At 42.3% G+C, this 26492-nt stretch overlaps 1 protein-coding gene across 5 annotated transcripts in view; it reads right to left on the bottom strand.

Annotated features, from left to right (window-relative positions):
- Positions 1-4313: 4313 nt before the first annotated feature.
- The window catches only part of LOC139558516 (CMP-N-acetylneuraminate-beta-galactosamide-alpha-2,3-sialyltransferase 1-like), a 37658-nt gene continuing 15479 nt past the window's right edge, over positions 4314-26492 (bottom strand). For 3 of the 5 annotated variants that reach the window (XM_071373678.1, XM_071373679.1, XM_071373680.1), the window contains 6 exons: positions 16356-17175; positions 14129-14325; positions 11540-11719; positions 5861-5906; positions 5533-5652; positions 4314-5322 (listed from right to left, as the gene is read on the bottom strand). In XM_071373678.1, coding sequence (XP_071229779.1) covers positions 5149-5322; positions 5533-5652; positions 5861-5906; positions 11540-11719; positions 14129-14325; positions 16356-16646 — 1008 coding nt within the window. In that variant the 5' untranslated portion in view covers positions 16647-17175 and the 3' untranslated portion in view covers positions 4314-5148. Of the gene's footprint in view, positions 5323-5409; positions 5653-5860; positions 5907-11539; positions 11720-14128; positions 14326-16355; positions 17176-19789; positions 19926-26492 lie in introns of those variants that run through there. The other 2 variants (XM_071373677.1, XM_071373681.1) reach the window with 2 other exon arrangements.

Raw genomic sequence — 26492 nt, 5'->3', positions numbered from 1 at the left:
GCTAATGCAGAATGCCACAGGATGTTTTTGTGCTGGTCAAAGACAGTCAAGTCTGGGGTGAGCCAAGGGCTATATCTGTTCTTAGTTCTACATTTTTTTAATGGTGCATGCTTATTTAAGATGGAGAGGAAAGCACTTTTGAAGAGTAACCAGGCATCCTCTACTGATGGAATGAGGTCAATATCCTTCCAGGATACCCGGGCCAGGTCGATTAGAAAGGCCTGCTCGCTGAAGTGTTTTGTGAGCAAATGACAGTGATGAGGGGTGGTCGTTTGACCGCGGACCCAGTACGCACGTAGGCAATGAGGCAGTGATCACTGTGATCCTGGTTGAAGACAGCAGAGGTGTATTTAGAGGGCAGGTTGGTAAGGATGATATCTAAGAGGGTGCCCATGGTTACGGATTTAGGGTTGTACCTGGTAGGTTCCTTGATGATTTGTGTGAGATTGAGGGCATCTAGCTTAGATTGTAGGACGGCCGGGGTGTTAAGCATGTCCCAGTTTAGGTCACCTAACAGTACGAACTCTGAAGATAGATGGGGGACGATCAATTCACATATGGTGTCCAGGGCAGAACTGGGGGTCGAGGGGGGTCTATAACAAGCGGCAACGGTGAGCGACTTGTTTCTGGAAAGGTGGAGATAGCTGCTATTGCAGCATGTAGAGATAGCTGCTATTGCTTGGCTAAATAAATGTCACAAGTCCAAAAGATGAGTGTGGCAGGTCTGACAACGTGAAACATGCGTGTGGCCTGTGCGATCGTGGCGAGAGTGACTTTCTCCCGAAAACTTAATGGGAAAATGACATACAAATTCTTCAGAAAGTAGATCGTGAAGTTTTTAATTACACTTTGGATGGCGTATCAATACACCCAGTCACTACAAAGATACAGGCATCCTTCCTAACTCAGTTGAAGGAGAGGAAGGAAACCACTCAGGGATTTCACCATGAGACCAATGGTGACTTTAAAACAGTTACAGAGTTTAATGGCTGTGATAGGAGAAAACTGAGGATGGATCAACAACATTGTAGTTACTCCACAATACTAACCTGACAGAGTGAAATGAAGCTTGTACATAATAAAAATATTCCAAAACATGCATCCTGTTTGCAATAAGACAGTTTATCCATTAGGTCAGGGTTTCCCAAACTCGGAACTTGGTTCCCCCCTCCCTGGGTGCACGTTTTGGTTTTTGCCCTAGCACTAGACTGATTCACGCTTTGATGATTTGAATCAGCTGTGTAGTTCTAGGGCAAAAACAAAAATGTGCACCCAGGGGGGCCCCTGGACCGAGTTTGGGAAACCCTGCACTAGATGATAGTGCCCTCTAATGCAGGGTTTCCCAAAGTCAGTCGTGTGTGTGTGTTTTCTTTAAACGTGGAGCGTGTTATTATCACTGATATTGAATTCATTGACCATTAATAATAATACTCATACATGGTGTTACTGGTCTCCTTTTTTAAACAAATATTTATTAAAATGAAACATGTTACAGGGTCTCAAAACTTGTCATGTAAAACATGGGAATAGCTCAATCCCAAACGCCTTGTGTCCTCTCTCCTCGTCTCCTTCTAAAAACGCATTGGAGGAGAAGGTCAGAGGGGCGGGACCTCTGCTTTCTTATCCAATGGATTTTGAGAAGGAGATGAGGATGTGAGGAGTATGCAATAGAGATCTTCCCCATGGCTAAAAAATGTATGGGGGGAGGGATAAGACTTTGGAGCAATGAAAATACCCATTGACTGGCAGAGTTGCCTCAAGGCACATAACTAAAGTCCTAATGTCCCAAAGATAAATCAATCACAGAGGCATCCTTCAGCTTATCTTATGATACTTTAAATACAATAAGGCAGGAATATCAGTTATCTTACCATGTCATTTTTCCTGTGAGATTTTTTTTGTCATCTAAAATGTGAAAATATTGAAATATGCAAGCAAGAGTGTAAAATATATTTAAAATGCATGAATGAGTGCAATAACATAAGATTCAAGCACCCCATGTAAAAGTAAAGGGTGAGTGGTTCTGAATCTTACTGCCTTCAATGATATCACATTTCATCAACTTCAAACAAATATTCCCCTCAATGCTAGGCAGTGGTGGAAAAAGTACCCATATGTCATATTTGAGTAAAAGTTAAGATACCTTAATAGATAATGACAAAAGTGAAAGTCACTCAGTAAAATACTACTTGAGTAAAAGTCTAAAAGTATTTGGTTTTAAATATACTTAAATATCAAAAGTAAAAGTATAAGTATTTTCAAATTCCTTATATTAAGCAAACCAGACAGCACTATTTTCTTGTTTTTTAAATTTACAGATAGCCAGGGTCACACTCCAACACTCAGACATTATTTAGTGAGTCCGCCAGATCAGAGGCAGTAGGGATCTACTCTTGATAAATGCGGGAATTTAACCATTTTCCTGTCCTGCTAAGCATTCAAAATGTAACTATTAATTTTAGGTGTCATGGAAATTGCATGGAGTAAAAAGTACATTATTTTCTTTAGGAATGTAATGAAGTAAAATTAATGTTGTCAAAAATATAAATAGTAATGTACAGATACCCCCCAAAAAACTACTTAAGTAGTACTTTAAAGTATTTTTACTTGAGTATTTACACCACTGGTTCTAGGTCACTACAGTTTCCGATCATCGTTAAAGGTCTGATACATCTCTCTTTATCAGAGTCCAACTAGTAGAGATGTATTTGAGAAGCCCCTAACATCTGAAAAGCCTGTAATAAATAATAATACTGTATTTGGTCATGAGTAATTGCAGAGCTGTCATGAGCAGCAGCTCCAGAATTGTAATACTGTACATGTTGAATCATTTATCAAAGAATATTGCACTGATCCCTCACAAGAATAACAAAGGCACTTTGGACCTGCTTTAACTAGTAATATGAATATCATGGATAAGGCACTTAATTACAAAATAACATTGACATGCTTTCAACTGTCTAAAAGCACAACCAAATTCCAACGGAAAAACAACGTCTAGTTTTTGGTTGACTGGTCACCTACAGTACCTTCAGAAAGTATTCACACCCCTTGACTATTTCCACGTTTTGTTACAAAGTGGGATTAAAAATGATTTGTCATTTCTTTTGGTCAACGATCTACACAATAAATACATTTATGGGAAATAAAACAGGCATATATTTAGATAAGTATTCAATCCCCTGAGTCAATACATGTTAGAATCAACTTTGGCAACGATTACAGCAGAGTCTCCAAGATCTTTGCAAACCTGGATTGTACAATATTTGGCCTTGCATTTTAGGTTGATTTGTCTCCCAGTGTCTGTTGGAATGCAGACTGAACCAGGTTTTCCTCTAGGACTTTGCCTGTGCTTAGCTCTATTCCTTTTCTTTTTGTTCTAAAAAACTCCCTAGTCCTTGCCGATGACAAGCGTACCCATAACATGATGCAGCCACCACCACGCTTGAAAATATGAAGAGTTGTACTCGGTGATGTGTTGTGTTGGATTTGCCCAAACATAATGCTTTGTATTAAGGACATTTCTTTGCCATATTTTTCAAAATTGTACTTTATCGCCTTATTGCAAACAGGATGCATGTTTTGGAATTTTTGTATTCTCTACAGGCTTCCTTCTTTTCACTTTGTCATTTAGTTTAGAATTGTGGAGTAACTACAATGTTGCTGATCCATCCTCAGTTTTCTCCAATCACAGCCATTTAACGCTGCAACTGGTTTAAAAATCACCATTGGCCTCATGGTGAAATCCTTGAGCGGTTTCCTTCCTCTCTGTCAACTGAGTTAGGAAGGACAACTGTATCTTTGTAGCGACTGGGTGTATTGATACACCATCCCAAAGTGTAATTAATAAGTTCACTATGCTCAAAGGAATATTCAATATCTGCTTTTTTAAGCCATCTACCAATAGGTGCCCTTCTTCGCAAGGCATTGGAAAACCTCCCTGGTCTTTGTCGTTGAATCGGTGCTTGAAATTCACTGCTTGACTGAGGGACCTTACAGATAATTGTATGTGTGGGGTACAGAGAGGACTTAGTCATTCAGAAATTGATTAACACCATTATTGCACACAGAGCGAGTTCATGCAACTTACTGGACTTGCTAAGCACATATTTACTCCTGAACTTATTTAGGCATGCGATAAAGGAGTGAATCAGCTTTTCATTTTTATAAATTAGTTTACTTAAAAAAAAAAATAACAATTCCACTTTGACATGTGACATTGTGTGTAGATCAGTGGTACATCTAAATGTTATCCAATGTTATTTAAATTCAGGCTGTAGCAACAAAATGTGGAAAAAGTCAAGGGTGAAAAGTTTCTGAAGGCACTGTACATGTGTATCACCGCAGTTAAGACCATTTAAAAGCACAACAAAGTTCAAATGGGAATACAATGTCAAATATGTTATTTATACAATAACTTAATGTGTTATCACTGTGCTTCATCTAATAGCACAACCAAACGACAGATTGCAGTTGAGAATACATGACATTAAAATGACATGGTGCAGGTGATCAAATCTGTTTATTGTAGAAATTGTGAAGACCTGCGATCTTGAACGTGCACTCTTTCTTACAAATAAATATATACACACAAAAAATTAATATATACATTCTTATATATCCCAGGTTAATGACAGACACTTCAAAACCTTGTTTCTTATGATTTATTTTGTTACTTTTTGCCATTTATCAATGTGCTTTAGTAGTAAAGGCCAAAATCAATAATTTATCAAATGATCAAATGTTGTTATAACTAAAGGAGTTCTAAAATTCTAAATCAAATAGCTAAGGGATTCATAGTATGACCATCTAAAACAATTCCATATGTCAGCTTAGTGCAATATAACATTAAAGATCTGACAGTGTTACAAAAAGATACAAATGTAACATTTTATATAAGTTGTGTCTTAAAAATAGGTTACCATGACATAGTCCTGGTTGAAATTTCACCCTCAAAACAATCGTTTACATTGATTACTTTTTGAAAATCCAATACATTTTACACATGCATTCCACATCATGATACATAGACAAATTCCGTTGAAACAATGTTATTTCAACCAGTTTATCCCCAGTGGGTAATCCCTGAGTCGACAGGATTTAGGCTGATGAGAATTGATGGTCTCAGGCCAATGACATCTCCAGATATCAGAAGCCTTTGAAAATATTGATCTTGTGTTTGTCAGCCAGAAGCATGGTGACGTTGTGCTCATGGTCCGCATCATGCACCCCAGTTTTGCGGAATTCGCCTCCGTGGTAATTCTTTTGCCAGTAGTGGTGCCAGTTCCCATACCGGTCCGCTCCGAACCCGTACATATTCACCTAAATGATACAATACAACATTATGCAGAGATACTCATCCACCCTGGATTTGGACATCAGTGTGCCCCCCCCCCCCCCCCTTTTTACGGCTTTAAACGCTAAGATCTCAGCACAAACTCAACGCGAACCCAGCTCATGCTTTGCAGTCACGCTCATGGTGTATAGAACTTTGGCAGACAGACAAATGGAAGTGAAGGTGGGTGGACTCACCTTATCGCAGATATGCACGGCGAACAATAGGCTGAGGAAGCCAGTGGAGGGATACCGGCCATGACGCTCCAGCCATGTGTCATAGACATATTTAAAGAAGGTTGGGCTGTATATCAGCACCTGCAAAACAAAACAAAAAACTTTGACCATGTGAGAAGTTAAAATCATTACATTTGAATGTTCAACCAACCAATCACTCTTCAAAATCTGCATTATTTTGTCTCCAGGTAAGGTAAATTAAAGCAGATTGACCCATACATAGGGCTTTGGTCAAAAGTAATGCTCCACTATAGGGTGCCATTACAGACAGACCCAAAGGTTCACTCACCCTGTTCTTGTTTGCCTTAATCCTGGACCGGACAGGAAAGTATGTTCTGCGGGAAGCAAAATGCATAATATAAGTACTATCAAAGTATTATCACAGATACACTATATATACAAAAGTAGGTGGACACCCTTTCAAATGAGTGGATTTGGCTATTTCAGTCACACCAATTGCTGACAGGTGTATAAAATTAAAGACACAGCCATGCAATCTCCATACACAAACATCGGCAGTAGAATAGCCCTATTGAAGAGCTCAGTGGCTTTCAATGTGGCACGGTCATAGGATGCCACTAAGTCAGTTCAGCCACACAAGCTCAGAACGGTGCCACTGAGTGCTGAAGTGCGTAAAAATCGTCCGTCCTCGGTTGCAACACTCATTAGAGTTCCGAACTACCTCTGGAAGCAACATCAGCACAAGAACTGCTCGTTGGGAGCTTCATGAAATTAGTTTCTATGGCCGAGCAGCCACACAAGCACTATGCGCAATGCCAAACGTCGGCTGGAGTGGTGTAAAGCTCGCCGCCATTGGACTCTGGAGCAGTGGAAACGTTCTCTGGAGTGATGAATCATGCTTCACCATATGGCAGTTCGAACGGACGAATCCAAGTTTGGCGGTTGCCAGGAGAACACTACCTGCCCCAATGCAAAGTGCCAACTGTAAAGTTGTGGTGGTGGAGGAGGAATAATGGTCTGTAGCTGTTTTCATGGTTTGGGCCCCTTAGTTCCAGTGAAGGGAAATCGTAATATTACAGCATACAATAACATTCTAGACAATTCTGTGCTTCCAACTTTGTGGCAAAAGTTACGGAAGACCTTTCCTCTTTCGGTATGACAATGCCCCCGTGCACAAAGTGAGGTCCATACAGAAATGGTTTGTCGAGATCAGTTTGGAAGAACTTTACTGGCCTGCACAGAGCCCTGACCTCAACCCCATTGAACACCTTTTGGATTAATTGAAACATCGACTGCGAGCCAGGCCTAATCACCCAACATCAGTGCCCGACCTCACTAATGCTCTTGTGGCTGAATGGAAGCAAGTCCCCGTAGCAATGTTCCAACATCTAGTGGAAAGCCTTCCCAGAAGAGTGGAGGCTGTTATATCAGCAAGGGGGGGGGGGGGGTTGACCAACTCCATATTAAAGCCCATGATTTAGCAATGAGATGTTCGACTAGCAGGTATCCACATACTTTTGGTAATGCAGTGTAAAAGGGGAGACCAAAGTATCTTTGGTACTGTCAGTATAAACCACAATCTTTGATCAAGTTCACCTTATTTCTGACAGAAACACCAACTTTGTGGTGGCCCGGCTATCGGCATTGGCTAACAGACTACTGAATATGAGCTCCTCATGACAAACTAGTAGCCTATACCAGTAATATGTTCAGTAAAAAGGTTGTCATGTCTGGAAAAGAAACCCAATTTCAGGTTAGAAAATGTTACAGTTCATAGTGAATTTGTGACACTGATACTGTTTTGGTTACTGTTTTGATACTTGGTTTAACTGTTTGTGTTGGTACAGTAACAGTTTGTCACATTATTTATGTTTTTACAGATGATCACAGTGACAGTCCTAACGATGAAGATGACCAGATCCAGATGCAAACGGCAGAGGCTTGTTTCCCATCAAGGTCAAGGGTCATGCATAAGGTCATACGCTATTATGATTTAAAACCACACTCTTAAGATGTGCTGGGTGTGAGGTCAAATAACCAACGTTGATTTGGGAATGATTTGATTTGCACCGCAGGTAGGCTAGGCTGTATGAAAAGAAAAGCTGCACAGTGTAGACCCAATTAAATAAAATGTAATATACTGATCAAAAATATAAAAACGCAACAACTTCAAAGTCAATTGAATAAATTCATTAGGCCCTAATCTATCATGAAACATGGGACCAACACTTTACATGTTGAGTTTATATTTTTGTTCAGTGTCGATACCAAAGTTGACAGCTATGCTGCCTTCATCAAGATTCATGCTGCACTGTGTTATAACTTGAGCTCTAAGACTTCTTGACCATCAGACCCATAACATATTATACAGTCCCAGTCAAAAGTTTGGACACCTACTCATTCAAGGGTTTTTATTTGTACTATTTTCTACATTGTAAAATAATAGTGAAGACATCAAAGCTATGAAAGAACACAAGGAATCATGTAGTAACCAAGAAAGGGTTAAACAAATCCAAATGTATTTGAGAATCTTCAAATAGCCCCCCTTTGCCTTGACGACAGCGTTCGCTATTCTCTCAACCAGCTTCACCTGGAATGCTTTTCCAACAGTCTTGAAGGAGTTCCCACATATGCTGAGCACTTGTTTGCTGCTTTTCCTTCACTCTGCGGTCCAACTCATTCCAAACCATCTCAATTTGGTTGAGGGATTGTGGAGGTAAGGTCATCTGATGCAGCACTCCATCACTCTCCTTGGTCAAATAGCCCTTACACAGCCTGAAGGTGTTCTGGGTCATTGTCTTGTTGAAAAACAAATGATTGGGTTGGCGTATCGCTGCAGAATGCTCTGGTAGCCATGCAATTGCAATGTGCCTTGAATTCTAAATAAAATCAGACAGTGTCACCAGCAAAGCACCCCCACACAATCTTACCTCCTCCTCCTTGCTTCACAGTGGGAACCAGACATGCAGAGATCAGCCGTTCACCTACTTCAACTGTATGTATGTACAGTTGAAGTCGGAAGTTTACATACACCTTAGCCAAATACATTTAAACTCAGTTTCACAATTCCTGACATTTAATCCTAGTTAAAATTCCCTGTTTTAGGTCAGTTAGGATCACCACTTTATTTTAAGAATGTGAAATGTCAGAATAATAGTAGAGAATGATTTATTTCAGCTTTTATTTATTTCATCACATTCCCAGTGGGTCAGAAGTTTACATACACTCAATTAGTATTTGGTAGCATTGCCTTTAAATCGTTTACCTTGGGTCAAACGTTTTGGCTAGCCTTCCACAAGCTTCCCACAATAAGTTGGGTGAATTTTGGCCCATTCCTCCTGACAGAGCTGGTGTAACTGAGTCAGGTTTGTAGGCCTCCTTGCTCGCACACGCTTTTTCAGTTCTGACCACACATTTTCTATAGGATTGAGATCAAGGCTTTGTGATGGCTACGCTAATACCTTGACTTTGTTGTCCTTAACTTCTTATGGCTGGGGGCAGTATTGAGTAGCTTGGATGAATAAGGTGCCCAGAGTAAACTGCCTGCTACTCACGCCCAGAAGCTAAGGTATCCATATTATTAGTAGATTTGGATAGAAAACTGTTTGAATGATGTCTGTGAGTATAACAGAACTCATATGGCAGCCAAAAACCTGTATGTATGTACAGTATGTATACCCCAATTCCGTGATATCCAAATTGGTAGTTACAGTCTTGTCGCGTCGCTGCAACTCCCGTATGGACTTGAGAGAGGCGAAGGTCGAGAGCCATGCGTCCTCCGAAATACGACCCTGCCAAGCCATACTGTTTCTTGACATACTGCTCACTTAACCCGGTAGCCAGCCGCACCAATGTGTCAGAGGAAACACCATACAACTGGCAACCATGTCAGCGGGCATGCACCTGGCCCGCCATAGGAGCCGCTAGAGCGTGATGGGACAAGGACATCATGGCCGGCCAAACCATCCCCTAACCCGGACAACGCTGGGCCAATTGTGCGTCGCCTCATGGGTTTCCCGGTCTCGGCCGGCTGCGACACAGCCCGGGATTGAACCCGAATCTGTAGTGACACCTCAAGCACTGCCTTAGACCGCTGTGCCACTCGGGAGGCCTTACCCACAACATTATTAAGCTACCCAGATACTCAGGACTGGTCTGGGACCAGAAATTAGCCCTGGCATTTCTAACACACCGGCCCATTCTTTCCCCTTGAGGCCCCCACACTGGCCCAGTTCTTCCCTGAGGCCCCCATTATTAGCAAGATAGTGATAATGTTGCGCAGAAAATCCAAGTTAGACAGGCCAACTTGGCTAAAAATGGACCAACCCATCTGGCATTTGCCCGAAATGCCTGATACTCAAGGTGCCAGTAAAGATACAGGAGAGGAGTGGGGGGAGTTGGGCCGGTTTTATGACTTAAAAGCAGGACCTAAATAGTTTGCAGAAACTCTCCCTCTGGTTCTCTAGTATGGGAAGACACACCTCTTTGTTCCAGTCTCTTCGCCGCCAAAACTTTTACATCAATAAAAGGGGAACATTATTCCTAACATCTAAATGCTAAGAATAGTCGATGGGGATCTAAAGAATAATCATGTCATATTGTTTGTTATTTTGTGATGTCATTAAGGATGGTATAACAAAGTAACTAACTCTGAAAGTGTAGGTATTCTATGTATCAACTTTACATCTAAAGAGCGTCTGCTAAATGACTTAAATGTAAATGTAATTAAATATGAGAATACTTTTGTGAAGATAGCAATGTGATTTTAGCCTTCTAAACATTGGAAAATTGTTTTTCATATAAACTTGTGCCCAGTCAGTAACCATGCACAAGTGAGCACAGACATTGTGTCGGCGCGATGGAATGTCCCCTTTTTACCCGATCATAAAAGCCTTGGTAGCAAAATTTACATTAGACCAAGCAGACGGACGGTGTAAGCTGGACGTCACGAATGGTTAAAACTACAACACCAGAAAGAGTGGAGCGGTGGTTACACGGCTGAAAATGGTGAGACCAGTACATTGTCGGGTTACTACTGGCGTGTAGTGTACGGGAGCTGAACCCTGAATATTCAATCATTGAGACCACTACGAAACCAGAAGACGTGAGACCGTGGTCTACATGTTGAAATGGTTAGAAACTCTGAAGCTCTCAACCTCAACAAGAGTGAAGATGAAAAAGACCAAAACATTCACAGTCTGCGGCTGTGCATGCAAAAGTGGTCCTAGAACTTTGACTAAAAGACACGAGGTGGGAAGGAAGAATCCCTCTCAGACAACCGTTGGTACATCTGAAATATATATTCTAACAAACACTTCACTACCAGAGCAGTTCTACAACTAAGGACATTGTGTCCACGGGTGGACAACCAGAGCCTTACATCGAGCCACTCCATCGAGCCGTTCCAAACGTAACAATGATAAGTTGAATCTCTGTCTCTCCCTTTACCTTTCTTTCCATTGACCCCTCCCTTTTATAACCAAGCAGTGATGCTTTTGTTCGTCCACTAGGGACCTGTTTTCATTGTATTACGTCTAATCAATAATCTATACCGTGTGTATATATGTATTCTGTTTAATTATTTAATTAGTAAATAAATAATTAAGCCAATTTGTGTATTGCTGATTCATCAATAAAGTTAGGGTTGTTGCAGATAGCAAAGAGTATGTGACGTTCAGAATGAGACTGATATTAGGTAATGATTAATAATTGACTGTTATTGATGTAAGAGATATCTATATCTTTAGAGTTTAATTCGTTAAACAACTTTTCACGGTTAATTTAGTCGAGTAACAATTAAAAACAGTTGATAAAATAAATAACAGTCATCAGATTAATGATAGTCACATCACAACAGAAAGTCACAACAGAAAGATGAGAAAGTTGTTTATACTTTAATCTTTGCAGACAATTCCACAGGCGTCAACTACAGTTTCTATTGAAGATTTGCTAAGGTGCACTTACATATTTTATGTGAACGTGTAGCACATGGTTATTGATCACTCACTTGTTGATGGAGCCGGTGGTCAAGGCACTGGTGATCCACTGCAGGTCCAGAGTCTTGAAGGGGATGAGCAGAAGACTGGTGGTGTTGTCCAGATCTATGGCGCTCTCTGGGTACATGACGTGAAGCGTAGTCCGGCTCCCAACATCCTCCTCAAAGCCAGAGGTAGGAGCCATGTTCATTCTGCAGGAGCAGGGTTAGGGTTAAGGTAGTATCTTCTGCAATATAACATATAGGTGATACTACTTCCACATACTAATCAACATAGCTGTTTTGAGGGTGGGATGCCTGGAGGCTAAAAAAACTTGAATTTGTAGCTAAATTAAAAAGTATTTCATTTGGAATGTGAACATGGTGATGAATCATGTGGCAGTCTGTGGCATTCCTGCATCTCCACATGATCATACAGTATGTGTCCCAGTAACAGTGAGTGCATTGAGGGGATAGCTGTGATTCTGCCTGGTCAATTAATCTAGTTAGTTCTGCAGAGAGGATCTCTCCTTCTCTGTGTGTTTGTGTGTTAAGTGAGTGTGGGATGAGCAGTATAATCCATTTCAGCCAAGGACTTTCCTCCTCATTTACACATTGATGGTTGGTCTGGTTCCGCATTGAAAAACAGTGCAGAAATCAAATCTAAAGCTGGACTTACATGTTGACTGTATGAACTTTACAAAAACCATGTGATCAAAGGTCATGCAGTTAATAAATAAGTCGCTTTCAAGTCGCTTCTCACCAACTGCACCATGCAGCCATTACCTGAATTGTGGGATGCACCATTTGTCAACCAATTATTAGGGTGTTTTTGGTTAACCCACACGAACGTGACCAAAAGTGACTGAAACAGGAACCAACTTTGCCGCGATTCTACATGGGATACAAATGAAAGTGATGAGACCAATTAATTGTAGCCTATACATGTTATGTTTTGTTTGAGTGTTTGATATGGGGGTAGAGGAACATTTGACTTTTAGAAAGTACAACTTTTATAAACGATAGCAGCTATGTTGACACTGCCAAGTTGAACTGAGCCTTGCTGTTAACCACCCCAGTGTCTAACTTTCGGCTGTCGCAGATGCACCTCCCCCGACTTTAACCCGTCAACTTTCGTCTAGTCGGCTTCGTTAACCTTACTGCTCGAACAAACCCAATTGTATTCGAGTGTATTGGCCAGTCCCCCCAGGATACCGTGTAATCAAAATGTTTAGCAAAATCAACAATTCCCTGCTAATTTTACCATTCACTGCACTATTTCAGCAAAAAACAGTCATTGCATAAAACTGACCCATCACTGTAATACAAAGAGGGCTCGTAATTGACCAATCATTGCACATTTATCACATAATGTGGTTCCATCAAGCCACACGTAAACAAACCTTTTCCCCTCATCAGCGCATTTCCGCAACAAGTTTGCCAAAATCGTTGCATATTGCTATGCAAAATTGCAGAATTGCCGCTGCAAAACCAATAATTTTTTCCTGCAAATATCACAAAAAATCCCAGCGAAATCTTGGAGGGAATGGTTGGAAGTTGGTAAATAAACTGAAAAGGTTCATACCCCCACATATGTGCTGGAGTGTGTCTAGTCTCACCACGTATAAAACCAAGGGCTATTCACTGCCACCTGCAGGTAGACTTTCCTGTAGTCAATGACCAAAAGCGCACTCTTTGGCCTCATGTGTAGAATGTTAATTAATAAAGATTTCAGAAAATCCGGTGTTTCTATGTCAAACAGTTTTGTTATATTTCAGTCTTCTGTGATGTATATAAAGTGTCATATTTGTACATTTCAAATTTAAACTATATCTGAAATGGTACAGGTGTCTTTTATAAGCTCATAACGATGTGTGTGAGGTATATACTTTTGTTTAAAAATAGATTTGTTAAAGACTACCAAAAGTCACTGTGGTCCTAATTTAGCCCACTGCAATAAAAGGTTTTAAAGGAACGTTTTCTCAGGAGTACATTTCATTAGCTGACCCCTTCTGCTGACCTGGATGGAATTCTGCCATCCAACCCATATCAAGTCCCAGTTGACTACTACAAAATAGCAAAAGCCCTCAATGGTGCTGCACATCATGCTAAAACAGCTTTTGGGCTTTGACTAACAAATTCTATGAGTCAAACTGACATGGGAACAACAGGTAGGGCAGCTGACAGGTGTGACACGATGTGAGGAACTGTCTATGCTAGGGTGATATTGATGACATCAAACCAAATGGGGCGTCGACAACTACATGTACCTCATACCACGATCAGATCACAATATAATTCAACAAGGGAGATGATATTCATAGCCTATACAAACACCTCAATGGAACAAACTTGTACTTTCATGTGGTATTGTCATGATCATTGTAGTCTATAAAACGCTTTGTATAGCGTTTGTATACTGGCTCAGGTGTAATCTTATCAAAGGTGGGGGTGGGAATCAAGAAACTGGACTACAATGGTTGCACTTGCAAATAACATCAAAACCTAGATCTTGGTCAGACATGAATGCTATACAGAACAAAATCTTATCTGGCTTTGCAGCTCCATTCCTAATATAATACTCTGAGGTGTGACAAACAAAAAACAAGCTTGCTCAGTCACCTGATGATGACATCACTGGAGTCGATGAGGGGTCCGTAGTGGGAGCCCTTGAGGTTCCCAGAATTCCCCACCACAGCACAGGTCCTACAGCGCTCAGGCCCAGCGTCCTTGTAGAGGTCGTCATCATCAGGGATGACCTGGAACAACTTCTCCACCACCTCTCTGAAGTTGGCCGGGTCCTTCTGTCCCTGCAACCGCTGGACAGAGACGGAAACTGTCAATCCTTTAGCTGTGTCTTCAACCACTCTGGACAGAGCAGAGCCAGAAGAGGTAGACACACAGCATAGACAGCCCAGCTACCACAATGTTCGGAGAACCATATGTTTCTTAGCGCTTGGTGAGAGCATGGTTGTCCTATGGTTATTTTGCATACAACCTTCCCGTAATGTTTCCTCATGGTTTTATTTAAACCCATGTTCTCAGAATGATCTGAAAACGTTAAGAAACAGCCTTTTTCTGTGGGAATTCCAGTATTTCAGCATAATGTTTTCTGCAGGTTTCCTCGTCATTCTATTTAATGTCATGTTCAAGAAAACTCCATAAAAACCACAATACATTATTTCAAAGAATGTTCTAAGAATGTTATTTCAAAACATGTACATTCTGTTCTCAGCATCAAAAAACAATCCTATTAAATGGATACTTTGGGATTTTGGTAATGAGGCCCTGTATCTACTTGCCCAGTCAGATGAACTCATGGATACCATTTTTACATCTGCATGCATTTTGAAGGAAGTTGCTAACTAGCACAATTGCTAACTAGCGTTAGCGCAATGACTGGTAATCTGCTAGCAGATACCCATAGACTTCCAGTCATTGAGCCAACACTAGTTAGTACTTGCTCTCAAAACTACCTCTATATATTGCTCTTATCCAGAGCAACTTACAAGAGCAATTAGGGTTAAGTGCCTTGCTCAATAGCACATCAGATTTTTCACCTAGTTGGCTCTGGGATTTGGCCCAACACTCTTAACCGCTTGGCTACATGTTGCCCTACTGGACGCAGACACATACAAACGGTATCCACTGCTTCATCTGACTCTGGGGAAGTAGGTAAAGGGCTTCATCTGACTCTGGGGAAGTAGGTAAAGGGCTTCATCTGACTCTGGGGAAGTAGGTAAAGGGCTTCATCTGACTCTGGGGAAGTAGGTAAAGGACTTCATCTGACTCTGGGGAAGTAGGTAAAGGGCTTCATCTGACTCTGGGGAAGTAGGTAAAGGGCTTCATCTGACTCTGGGGAAGTAGGTAAAGGGCTTCATCTGACTCTGGGGAAGTAGGTAAAGGGCTTCATCTGACTCTGGGGAAGTAGGTAAAGGGCTTCATTGCCAAAATCCCGAGGTATCCCTTAAAGTATGTTCAGTTATGTTGGTCATGCCCACTAATTGGATCTTAATGTGTGCTTGTTTCCTTTGAAATAGAGTCTGTTTGAATAGACTAAAATGACCAGCTTTGGTGGAGCAGTGGATTCATTCAATGGATAGACAGCAGAAGATCATAGGTTTGAATCTGGGGCAATGCCACAATAAAAAAAATATTTACATATTTAATGCCTAAGCAAATTAATTTCAACTAACCTATAACTGTCAATATGGTGACAGATTAGGTTCAAAAATAGAATGTCTCTGAAAGACTGAGCAACAGGGAGTGGAAGTTTTTTTCCCTCTGTTTATTGAATCTAAACTTTTCTAGCAGTGTTGAATGGTATTCATTCAGTTCTTTCTGGTGCAATCTTAGCCACCTCATAGTAAAGCATAGCTGACTAGGAGATGGCATTGTTAAGAAAACAAAGTTAATTGCGTTGGTACGTACATATCATTAATAACGTAGTCATGGACACATTGTTTTCTTCCTTGTCCTGATTATCATTAGGATGGGTTGCCTGATGTGACTGAACCAAACTCACCTCTGATTATTCACCTGTAAGTCTCAGAACATTTCATCTGCCATCACCTGTACATGTCAGTCAGCAGACTGTCCCTCCAGGTCATCAGAGGGTGGACTATCCCAAACTCTAACCCCTGCTTTATGTCCATATCCCGGTTCAACTAACCCTTGCCTCAACCCTAAACCTAACCCTTGATTCATGTCCACATCCCAGTACAACCCTAACCCTAGCTTCAAGTCCACAACCCAGTTCAAACCTAACCCTAGCTTCAAGTCCACAACCCAGTTCAACCCTAACCCTAGCACAAGCTCAATCCTAACCCTTGTAGTAGTAACATCTCACCTGCCACCAGTGGTATGTGTCAATAGTCAGCAGGCTGTTCCTCCTAGACATCAGAGGGGGGACTGACAGGTTGAACCGCTCAGTGAACCAGGGGTCGTCCTCCAGCTCTGTCATACACTCTCGACAGCCACACTGGCCATTAGAGAAGAAGCTGTCCGACTTGCGTATGGCATATTTGAAGAAGTACAGAGAGGGATCTCTCAAAGTGAAACTGAAGAGGAACATGGTGAAAGTTGCAATAAAGGCTAACACAGTAAATGTCCTGAAGTTCTTCTGCATCGATAGATACATGGTGTAGTGGTAGACAAAAATGAAATTTTCAGGGAAGCGAAAAACAGAGAAGCCCCTTATTGAAAATTCAGATTTCCAAGGGATGTCTGATAAGAATTCCTCCCCTGGAGATTTCTTGGCTATAACAGGATGAACACTGGGTTCCTCTGATGAACAGAAACAGGGTGTGTCTTCATCACAATTACAGGCTCCACTTCAAGCCGTTGGAAAACAATAACATCTCAGTAAAAATGTGACCAGAATATTAGCTCCTTATATTTTGTAGGGAAAGCCTTGGCCTTCTATAGAAAATGTTTTGGTCAGACAAAAATCACTCCGTTGAAATCCATAGATGAGGAATCCTTGTGCATGTCCATTACTCGTCTGCTGACCAGTAGTATGGTAATTCCACTGTGGTACACAATCCAGGATGGTCCTGTCAACTTAACGATGGCCAGATAACTACATCCATCTGCTCTTCTGCTGTTGACAGTGTGAGGTCAGTGACTGGTGCGTCTAGCATTCACTTCCTGTACAGTCAATCATCCACCTAGAAGGCAAACAAGACATTTAAAACACATTTGTTTGCCCTGCAGGGAGACAGAGGAGCAGTGGTTGTGAAGGGCGTCTATGAGAGATGAAGAGGAAGATAATGGAATGGAGGAATGTCTGAGGCTGTGTGGGAGGGATCGTGACCTTTCTGTGGAAAGGTTGATCTGAGAAAAACATCACCCTCTCATAATCACATCTGAACTGCCGGCCTTGGCACATATCCACATCACCTGTAAGGTGTAAACAGTAGGCATATCGTGCTAATGCTACTCAGAGTCATAAGTCTTTGTAAGACATATGGGTATAATCCAACATCTAAAATGTGTGATGTTCTCATTTGAACTTCCATTAGATGTTTATTTGGAACATGTCATTTTGGGAAGGCAATTTGACAGGTGTGTGTGTGTGTGTTTGAGTGAGAGAGAAAGAGTGTGTGGTCTGTGTATGTGAAAGTGTGTGTTAGGTGTGTGTGTGTGTGTGTGGTGGGGTTAATGCACACTAATGTAAGAGGTGGTGTATTAAACTCAGGGAGCCCTTGGAGACATAAGGCCAAGTACTGTAGATGACAGACCGAACAGGCTGTATGGTACAACAGGGGAAGGGAAAAGAAAGTGAAAAAAAGAAAGAAATAAGGGAGAGCGAGTGAGCAGGAGAGAGAGGGAGGAAAAGTGTGAAGGCTGAGGAGTTATAGGTTCTTTTCTAATCTTAGGTTAATACAAGTCATCAACTTTACAGGATGGCGCAACATAAGTGCTCTGAGTTGTGTTCCGAGTGATTGTTTTTTCTTTCCTGGTTCCTGTGAGCAAGTTCAGCTCTCAAACTTCTGCAGAGATGAGTTCTTCAATCCCTTTTTTTAAATACAGCACCTCTGTACTGTACAGGACATTCTAGCTAGAAAAATAACCCCATCAAAATATAAAGCTATTACACACTATGTAGTGAGTTTCCTCACCTCAAGGAAATTACAATCAGATTTATGAGATTCTATTACAGTCATTTACAAGACTGATCAGGTCATTTTTACATTGAGTCAAAATTCCAGTGCTTTCTGCTTGATAGCAAATTCTAATTGTGTCAGTTTGAGGAATAGTAAGCATTTCCCAAAGTTAAAGCTTTTAGACCTAAAAATATGGCAGACTTCCAACAAGCTATCTAGGCATTTTTCCCCAGTGGTGGAAAAAGTACCCAAAGGGCATACTTGAGTAAAAGTAAAGATACCTTAATAGAAAATGACTCAAGTAAAAGTGAACATCCCCCAGTAAAATAGTACTTGAGTTAAAGTATTTGGTTTTACATTTACTTAAGTATCAAAAGTAAATGTTAAAATATACCTAAGTATCAAAAGTATAAATAATTTTAAATTCATTATATTATGCAAACCAGACTTCACCATTTTGTTGTTTTTCAGCCAGGGGCACATTCCAACATAATTTACAAATAAAGCATGTGTGCTTAGTGAGTCCGCCAGATCAGAGGCAGTAGGGAAGACCAGGGATGTGAGAATGACAATTTTCCTGTCCTGCAAAGCATTCAAAATGTAAGGAGTACTTTTGGTTGTCAGAGAAAATGTATGGAGTAAAAATTACATTATTTTCTTCAGGAATGTAGTGAAGTAAAAGTTGTAAAAATATAAATAGTAAAGTACAGATATCCAAAAAAACTACTTAAGTAGTGGACTATAATGGAGACGCACTCAGCTTTGGACACAGGATAACATGGATGTTTCCGATTTCTTTTTGGGAGCGGACTAGAGAACACTTCTCATTTTAGAGAGCGGTAGTCTACAGTTCTCCCACTGGTTAAAAATATACGTCATTTTCATCAGACTGGCGTTAACCGTCAATGTACACCGTTTATTTTTCACTTTAACCAGAATTAAACCACAGGTCAACATAATGTCACGGGTTAGTGCAATTCATGTTGAATTTACATTTGTTCGCAACTCAAAATGAGACGTTCATTTGACGTGTCATGAGGTTTTTGCCCAGAAAGGGGGAGTATGCTCGGTGTTGGCAGAACTTGGCTGGTGGAAGGTAAAACAACCATGTGCCACATGAGAGCGCTGCTTTCGTAAATTCTGTGAACTGCGCTTGACTTTTTACCCCCCAAGCTCTGACATACGATACATATATATATTATGACTGAGATAAGTGGTTGTCCCACCTAGCTATTGTAATGAACCTGTAAGGCCACCGAAACTCGCACGTAGTTGACTAGCGTAAACAGTCTAGGACACTGATTTCCCATGAAATAATCAAGTTGTATTGTTTGGATGAACACACATAACGCACTCCAGGAGTGACCCGCCGCACAAAACACCTTCCCAAAAACTCTCCCTCGGCATGCCCCAGCATCCGCACATACAGCAGCTAAATTGCAAAACATTGTGTGATAGGGTGAGAGACTTTCCAATGTGTAACATATTACGCTAAGTGTAAGTCGCTCTCGTCTGCTAAATGACTAAAATGTAAACGTTGTAAACTCCTCAGTGGTATTGTGCTCCATATCAAACCTGTCAAAAACGATTTTAAGAAAAAAAAGTGTTTCTAACTCACTCACTCTCTGGTCACACCAGGGCTAATACAGCTCTGACAGATATACAAATTACTGACCTGGTTCAAGTGGTTTTTAAAACGCCCGTTTAAATGCAGCTTGTTTGAGTCCAACAGCACAGCATGTGTTTAGAGGAACTGCATAATGAGCGAGTCATCGATGTGAGAGAGCAGAATTTGAGTTTAAGAATGACATCAACTCGGGCCCACGCCTATGACGTGTTTATACTGACATTCATGTGACGACTGACTCTATCTCCATAACCTATTGCATAACCTATTGTGCAAAATTTGAACACATGTAAAAAAAACAAACATGGGAACACATTACAATGGCCGGTATTTGGGAATTATCCAAGAGCATTGCGCAATACAGTGTTTCTTGGTACTCAAATACACCCAACAGTATACTTTTTTATTGTAACCCTGGACATGCACAACTGGTTCAACTTGTCAACTAATCATCAAGCCCCCAATGAGTTGAATGATGTGTGTTTGTCAATGGCTACCACGTAACTGTGTACTGTTCGGGGTACTTGAGGGCCGGGGTTGGAAAAACTGGTGTAACGCTTTCATAATGATTGGTATCATAATTACAGCCACATAGCTGTCAATACAAACATCATGTCGAATAATGGTTTTGATATGATTTTGTTAAGATTCCCATTGGCGACAGTTAGTCTTACTGGGGTCCGATACATAACGAAAAAGACACTACAGACAAAATACAAAATACATACAATTTACATACGTTTAAAAAAAAAGTAACATGTAGTGTGTGTGCTTTTATCAGTTACACATGCACGTCAGTACATATACACAAAAAAGTATATCACATGGGGGAGTGGCGTGAGGTTTTGCTTGATTTGTTTTTAAAATCAGGTTGGCTGTTCACAATGGATAGGCTACCATACAACAAAGAAGGAACAAGTGCAGCAACATTGCTTAATAACAGGTATTTAGGTAACACCTTGTGCAAGATAGGATTCTGAACAGAGTGAGAGACAGAACATCCTAATGGAATTGTACCCGAGGGTTGAAAAACCAAAGGTATGTACTGTAATGTTTGTGGGCGTTTGGCACGCTAGTATTCCATTCATATAGTTTGTCCTGATATGAACTAAAAGGATGTGTCTTAATCAGGACGTGAAACCATGAGACTGTACACGATGAGTAACTGATAATAACAATGTTCCCTAAATAGCCCCCTATTCCCCATAGGGCTCTGGTCAAAAGTAGTGCACTATATAGGAAATTCTACCAAATGTGGCAGCCTTTCTTCAATTATGAAGAGGCACTGCAATTTCCCTCTACTCCGCAGTAAATTGCCTGTATTCGTTGTGTTTTTTATTTATTTACCTTTTAGTGTTTTGTTTTAGCCTGACACAGTGTCCTTATTTATTTTGAAGACCATTTGTGTTTTTATTTTTTTGTTGGTTTTTTTGAGTGTATGTTATGCTGTTGCTAACATTATGTATACTTTACATTTCAAATGGATCTATACCTTCCTACCTCCCTAAAACATTTTCCCCCCGTATTATATTGGATGTATAACATATCTACCAACTCAGTGGCCTTATTGCTAGAGTATCTGCTCTGGGATTGGGAGTTCGATCCTTGGCCGAGTCATACCAAAGACTGTTGTTACAGCATTTGTTGTCCATCTAATTGGTTTGTAATGTTGCAAAATACATCTTGTGAATGTTCTAAGGCAAGTCATGAAAACAGCAACCTCCCCTCTATGACAAAGCAATACAGTAACAAGTTGTGCTTAGCAGCATTTTCTTCTCCTAGTAGGGAACCCACTGCTCTCCTAGGTTGCTTCCTTTACTAACTTTATTTTCTATATAGTGCACTACTTTTTAGGGCTCTAATTAAACTGGTGCACTATATAGGGAATAGGGTGCCATTTAGGACAGAACCCTCCTAATGGGTAGGGTGTTTTTTTACCTGTGTGTTCTGTGTGTTCTGTGTATGTGGTCTGAGATGGAGAAAACACATGGTAGTACAGCCCAGGGGCCCAACACCACTGTAGCCTAACTCCACAGGGGCAATCTACAACAACACTAAGGACCGCCACAATAGCAATGGACTAATCCGTTCAGGAGGTTTCCCTATTGCACCCATGGGGATTCCACCTTCAGCTTCCTTACTCGGACTTCTGAAATCCTTCATCCCCCAATAGTCATTAGATATTTAGAAAAGGGGGCTCTGCCAAATACATATTATCAATAATAATCTGGTTCTAGTGTAAAACTAAACAGTTAAACTAAACTACTTGACTATTTCTACTTTTTCAAACCTAAAGCTTCAGTTAGTGTCGTGGAGAATCGTCTCAGAAATATAACACTCTTACAAGAACTTGTGAATTCAATATTGGCTTTTAATACAATTATATCAGAAGCCTAGATGGTCCGCGGAACACACACTTTCCCAGAGCACTGGCTCTGTATTTATACACACACAGCATATGAGTCCATTCCACATGTTAATTAAGTTACTTCCCTCAGGTCATCTGCCACCATTATCTTTCAGTTCAGGCTTCCTGCTTGTTCATGCCCAATAACGCCTGTATCCGCTCTTGATTAGATTACAATGGTGGCAGGACCCTTTCATGTCCTAAGAATGATATATGTATTATGCCTATAGTCCATCTGTTGGTCATTTGGCTGGCACCCTCCTTTGTGTGTCTCTCTGACCTCGGTATGTCCAGCTGTCCTATGCACTCATGGCCTTGCTTTAGTTTCCTGTCCTAGACAATAGACAATGCACTTTAAGTGTCGCCTCTTCACCCTAAGCCTTTATGTATTTTATGGCTTTGGCCATTATGTCTGTTATTTCTAGGTTTCCTGTTTTTACCAGAATGGCAAATGCACTCACGAGTTGCCTTCTCCTCTTGTAGTCTAATGTACACCTGTCTTTGCTCAATAGTGTCATATCTGTCTCTATATGTAACAGTAACTACTACATTAGTCAGGTATGATTTATACAGTAAGAGGAACGAACAAAGGCCAGAGGCAAAATAGATGAGAAATCATTAGGTTTCTGTCCTAAATGGTACACTATTCCTTTAGTGCACTACTTGACCAAGACCTTTAGGGGCCTATGGATTCAGACCCAGACACAAAGCTCCCTATTGAGTTTTTTGTTATGCTGGTGAATGAGGACCCAAAAGCGACGTAATAGTAACAGAGTCTTTATTCCAGTATTAAACAAATAATGATTCTCCTGGATATTATCAATGGTAAATCCAAAACAGGAAACTGAAATCCTCTCGTCAATAGAGAGGAACGACTGGAGACGCGACCACAGACTGCAGGTCGCTTCAGGAAGGCACTGGCCGTAGCTGACATAGACACCTGCTCACACGCAGCATCTGAAGAAGGCAAAGAACACGACAGGGCGGAACAAGGACACAGGACAGCAAACATCAAACAAGAATCCGACAAGGACAGAAGCGGAAAACAGAGGGAGAAATAGGGACTCTAATCAGAGGGCAAAATAGGGGACAGGTGTGAAAGAGTAAATGAGGTCGTTAGGAGAATGAGAAACAGCTGGGAGCAGGAACGGAACGATAGAGAGAGAGAGCGGGAGAGGGAGAGAGGGAGGAGGAGAGAGAGAGAGAGAAAGAGGGAAAGAACCTAATAAGACCAGCAGAGGGAAGCACAGGGACAAGACATGATGATCACAGACAAAACATGACAGTACCCCCCCACTCACCGAGCGCCTCCTGGCGCACTCGAGGAGGAACCCTGGCGGCAACGAAGGAAATCATCAATCAACGAACGGTCCAGCACGTCCCGAGATGGAACCCAACTCCTCTCCTCAGGACCGTAACCCTCCCAATCCACTAAGTACTGGTGACCACGTCCCCGAGAACGCATGTCCATGATCTTCCGTACCTTGTAAATAGGAGCGCCCTCGACAAGGACGGGGGGGGGGGGGGGGAAGACGAACGGGGGCGCGAAGAAAAGGCTTGACACAAGAGACATGGAAGACAGGGTGGACGCGACGAAGATGTTGCGGAAGAAGCAGTCGCACAGCGACAGGATTGACGACCTGAGAGACACGGAACGGACCAATGAACCGCGGAGTCAACTTGCGAGAAGCTGTCGTAAGGGGAAGGTTACGAGTGGAAAGCCACACTCTCTGACCGCGACAATACCTAGGACTCTTAATCCTACGTTTATTGGCGGCTCTCACAGTCTGCGCCCTGTAACGGCAAAGTGCAGACCTGACCCTCCTCCAGGTGCGCTCACAACGTTGGACAAAAGCCTGAGCGGAGGGAACGCTGGACTCGGCGAGCTGCGACGAGAACAGAGGAGGCTGGTACCCTAGACTACTCTGAAACGGAGATAGACCGGTAGCAGACGAAGGAAGCGAGTTGTGAGCGTACTCAGCCCAGGGGAGCTGTTCTGCCCAAGACGCAGGGTTTCGAAACGAAAGGCTGCGTAATATGCGACCAATCGACTGATTGGCCCTTTCTGTTTGACCGTTAGACTGGGGATGAAACCCGGAAGAGAGACTGACAGAAGCACCAATCAAACGACAGAACTCCCTCCAAAACTGTGACGTGAATTGCGGACCTCTGTCTGAAACGGCGTCTAACGGGAGGCCATGAATTCTGAACACATTCTCAATGATGATTTGTGCCGTCTCCTTAGCGGAAGGAAGCTTAGCGAGGGGAATGAAATGTGCCGCCTTAGAGAACCTATCGATAACCGTAAGAATCACAGTCTTCCCCGCAGACGAAGGCAGACCGGTAATAAAGTCTAAGGCGATGTGAGACCATGGTCGAGAAGGAATGGGAAGCGGTCTGAGACGACCGGCAGGAGGAGAGTTACCTGACTTAGTCTGCGCGCAGTCCGAACAAGCAGCCACGAAACGACGCGTGTCCCGCTCCTGAGTAGGCCACCAAAACCGCTGGCGAATAGAAGCAAGCGTACCCCGAACGCCGGGGTGGCCAGCTAACTTGGCAGAGTGAGCCCACTGAAGAACAGCCAGACGAGTAGAGACAGGAACGAACAGAAGGTTACTAGGACAAGCGCGCGGCGACGCAGTGTGAGTGAGTGCTTGCTTCACCTGTCTCTCAATTCCCCAGACAGTCAACCCGACAACACGCCCTTCAGGGAGAATCCCCTCGGGGTCGGTAGAAGCCACAGAAGAACTAAAGAGACGGGATAAGGCATCAGGCTTGGTGTTCTTATTTCCCGGGCGATAGGAAATCACGAACTCGAAACGAGCGAAAAACAACGCCCAACGAGCTTGACGTGCATTAAGTCGTTTGGCAGAACCGATGTACTCAAGGTTCTTATTGTCAGTCCAAACGACAAAAGGGACGGTCGCCCCCTCCAACCACTGTCGCCATTCGCCTATGGCTAAGCGGATGGCGAGCAGTTCGCGGTTACCCACATCATAATTGCGCTCCGATGGCGACAGGCGATGAGAAAAGTAAGCGCAAGGATGGACCTTATCGTCAGAATGGAAGCGCTGAGACAGAATGGCTCCCACGCCCACCTCTGAAGCGTCAACCTCGACAATGAATTGTTTAGTGACGTCAGGAGTAACAAGGATAGGGGCGGATGTAAAACGCTTCTTGAGGAGATCAAAAGCTCCCTGGGCGGAACCGGACCACTTAAAGCAAGTCTTGACAGAAGTCAGAGCTGTGAGAGGGGCAGCCACTTGACCGAAATTACGAATGAAACGCCGATAGAAATTAGCGAAACCGAGAAAGCGCTGCAACTCGACACGTGACTTAGGGACGGGCCAATCGCTGACAGCCTGGACCTTAGCGGGATCCATCTGAATGCCTTCAGCGGAAATAACAGAACCGAGAAATGTGACAGAGGAGACATGAAAGGCGCACTTCTCAGCCTTCACGTAGAGACAATTCTCTAAAAGGCGCTGGAGTACACGTCGAACGTGCTGAACATGAATCTCGAGTGACGGTGAAAAAATCAGGATATCGTCAAGGTAAACGAAAACAAAAATGTTCAGCATGTCTCTCAGTACATCATTAACTAATGCCTGAAAGACAGCTGGAGCATTAGCGAGACCGAACGGCAGAACCCGGTATTCAAAATGCCCTAACGGAGTGTTAAACGCCGTTTTCCACTCGTCCCCCTCTCTGATGCGTACGAGATGGTAAGCGTTACGAAGGTCCAACTTAGTAAAGCACCTGGCTCCCTGCAAAATCTCGAAGGCTGACGACATAAGGGGAAGCGGATAACGATTCTTAACCGTTATGTCATTCAGCCCTCGATAATCCACGCAGGGGCGCAGAGTACCGTCCTTCTTCTTAACAAAGAAAAATCCCGCTCCGGCGGGAGAGGAAGAAGGCACCACGGTACCGGCGTCGAGAGAAACAGACAGATAATCCTCGAGAGCCTTACGTTCGGGAGCCGACAGAGAGTATAGTCTACCCCGAGGGGGAGTGGTCCCCGGAAGGAGATCAATACAACAATCATACGACCGGTGAGGAGGAAGGGAGCTGGCTCTGGACCGACTGAAGACCGTGCGCAGATCATGATATTCCTCCGGCACTCCTGTCAAATCACCAGGTTCCTCCTGAGTAGAGGGGACAGAAGACACAGGAGGGATAGCAGACATTAAACACTTCACATGACAAGAAACGTTCCAGGATAGGATAGAATTACTAGACCAATTAATAGAAGGATTATGACATACTAGCCAGGGATGACCCAAAACAACAGGTGTAAAAGGTGAACGAAAAATCAAAAAGGAAATGGTCTCACTGTGGTTA

The sequence above is a fragment of the Salvelinus alpinus genome, chromosome 29 (assembly GCF_045679555.1).
Source record: "Salvelinus alpinus chromosome 29, SLU_Salpinus.1, whole genome shotgun sequence".
Classification (NCBI taxonomy): Eukaryota; Metazoa; Chordata; class Actinopteri; order Salmoniformes; family Salmonidae; genus Salvelinus; species Salvelinus alpinus.
This window is presented reverse-complemented; position numbering and strand designations above follow the sequence as displayed.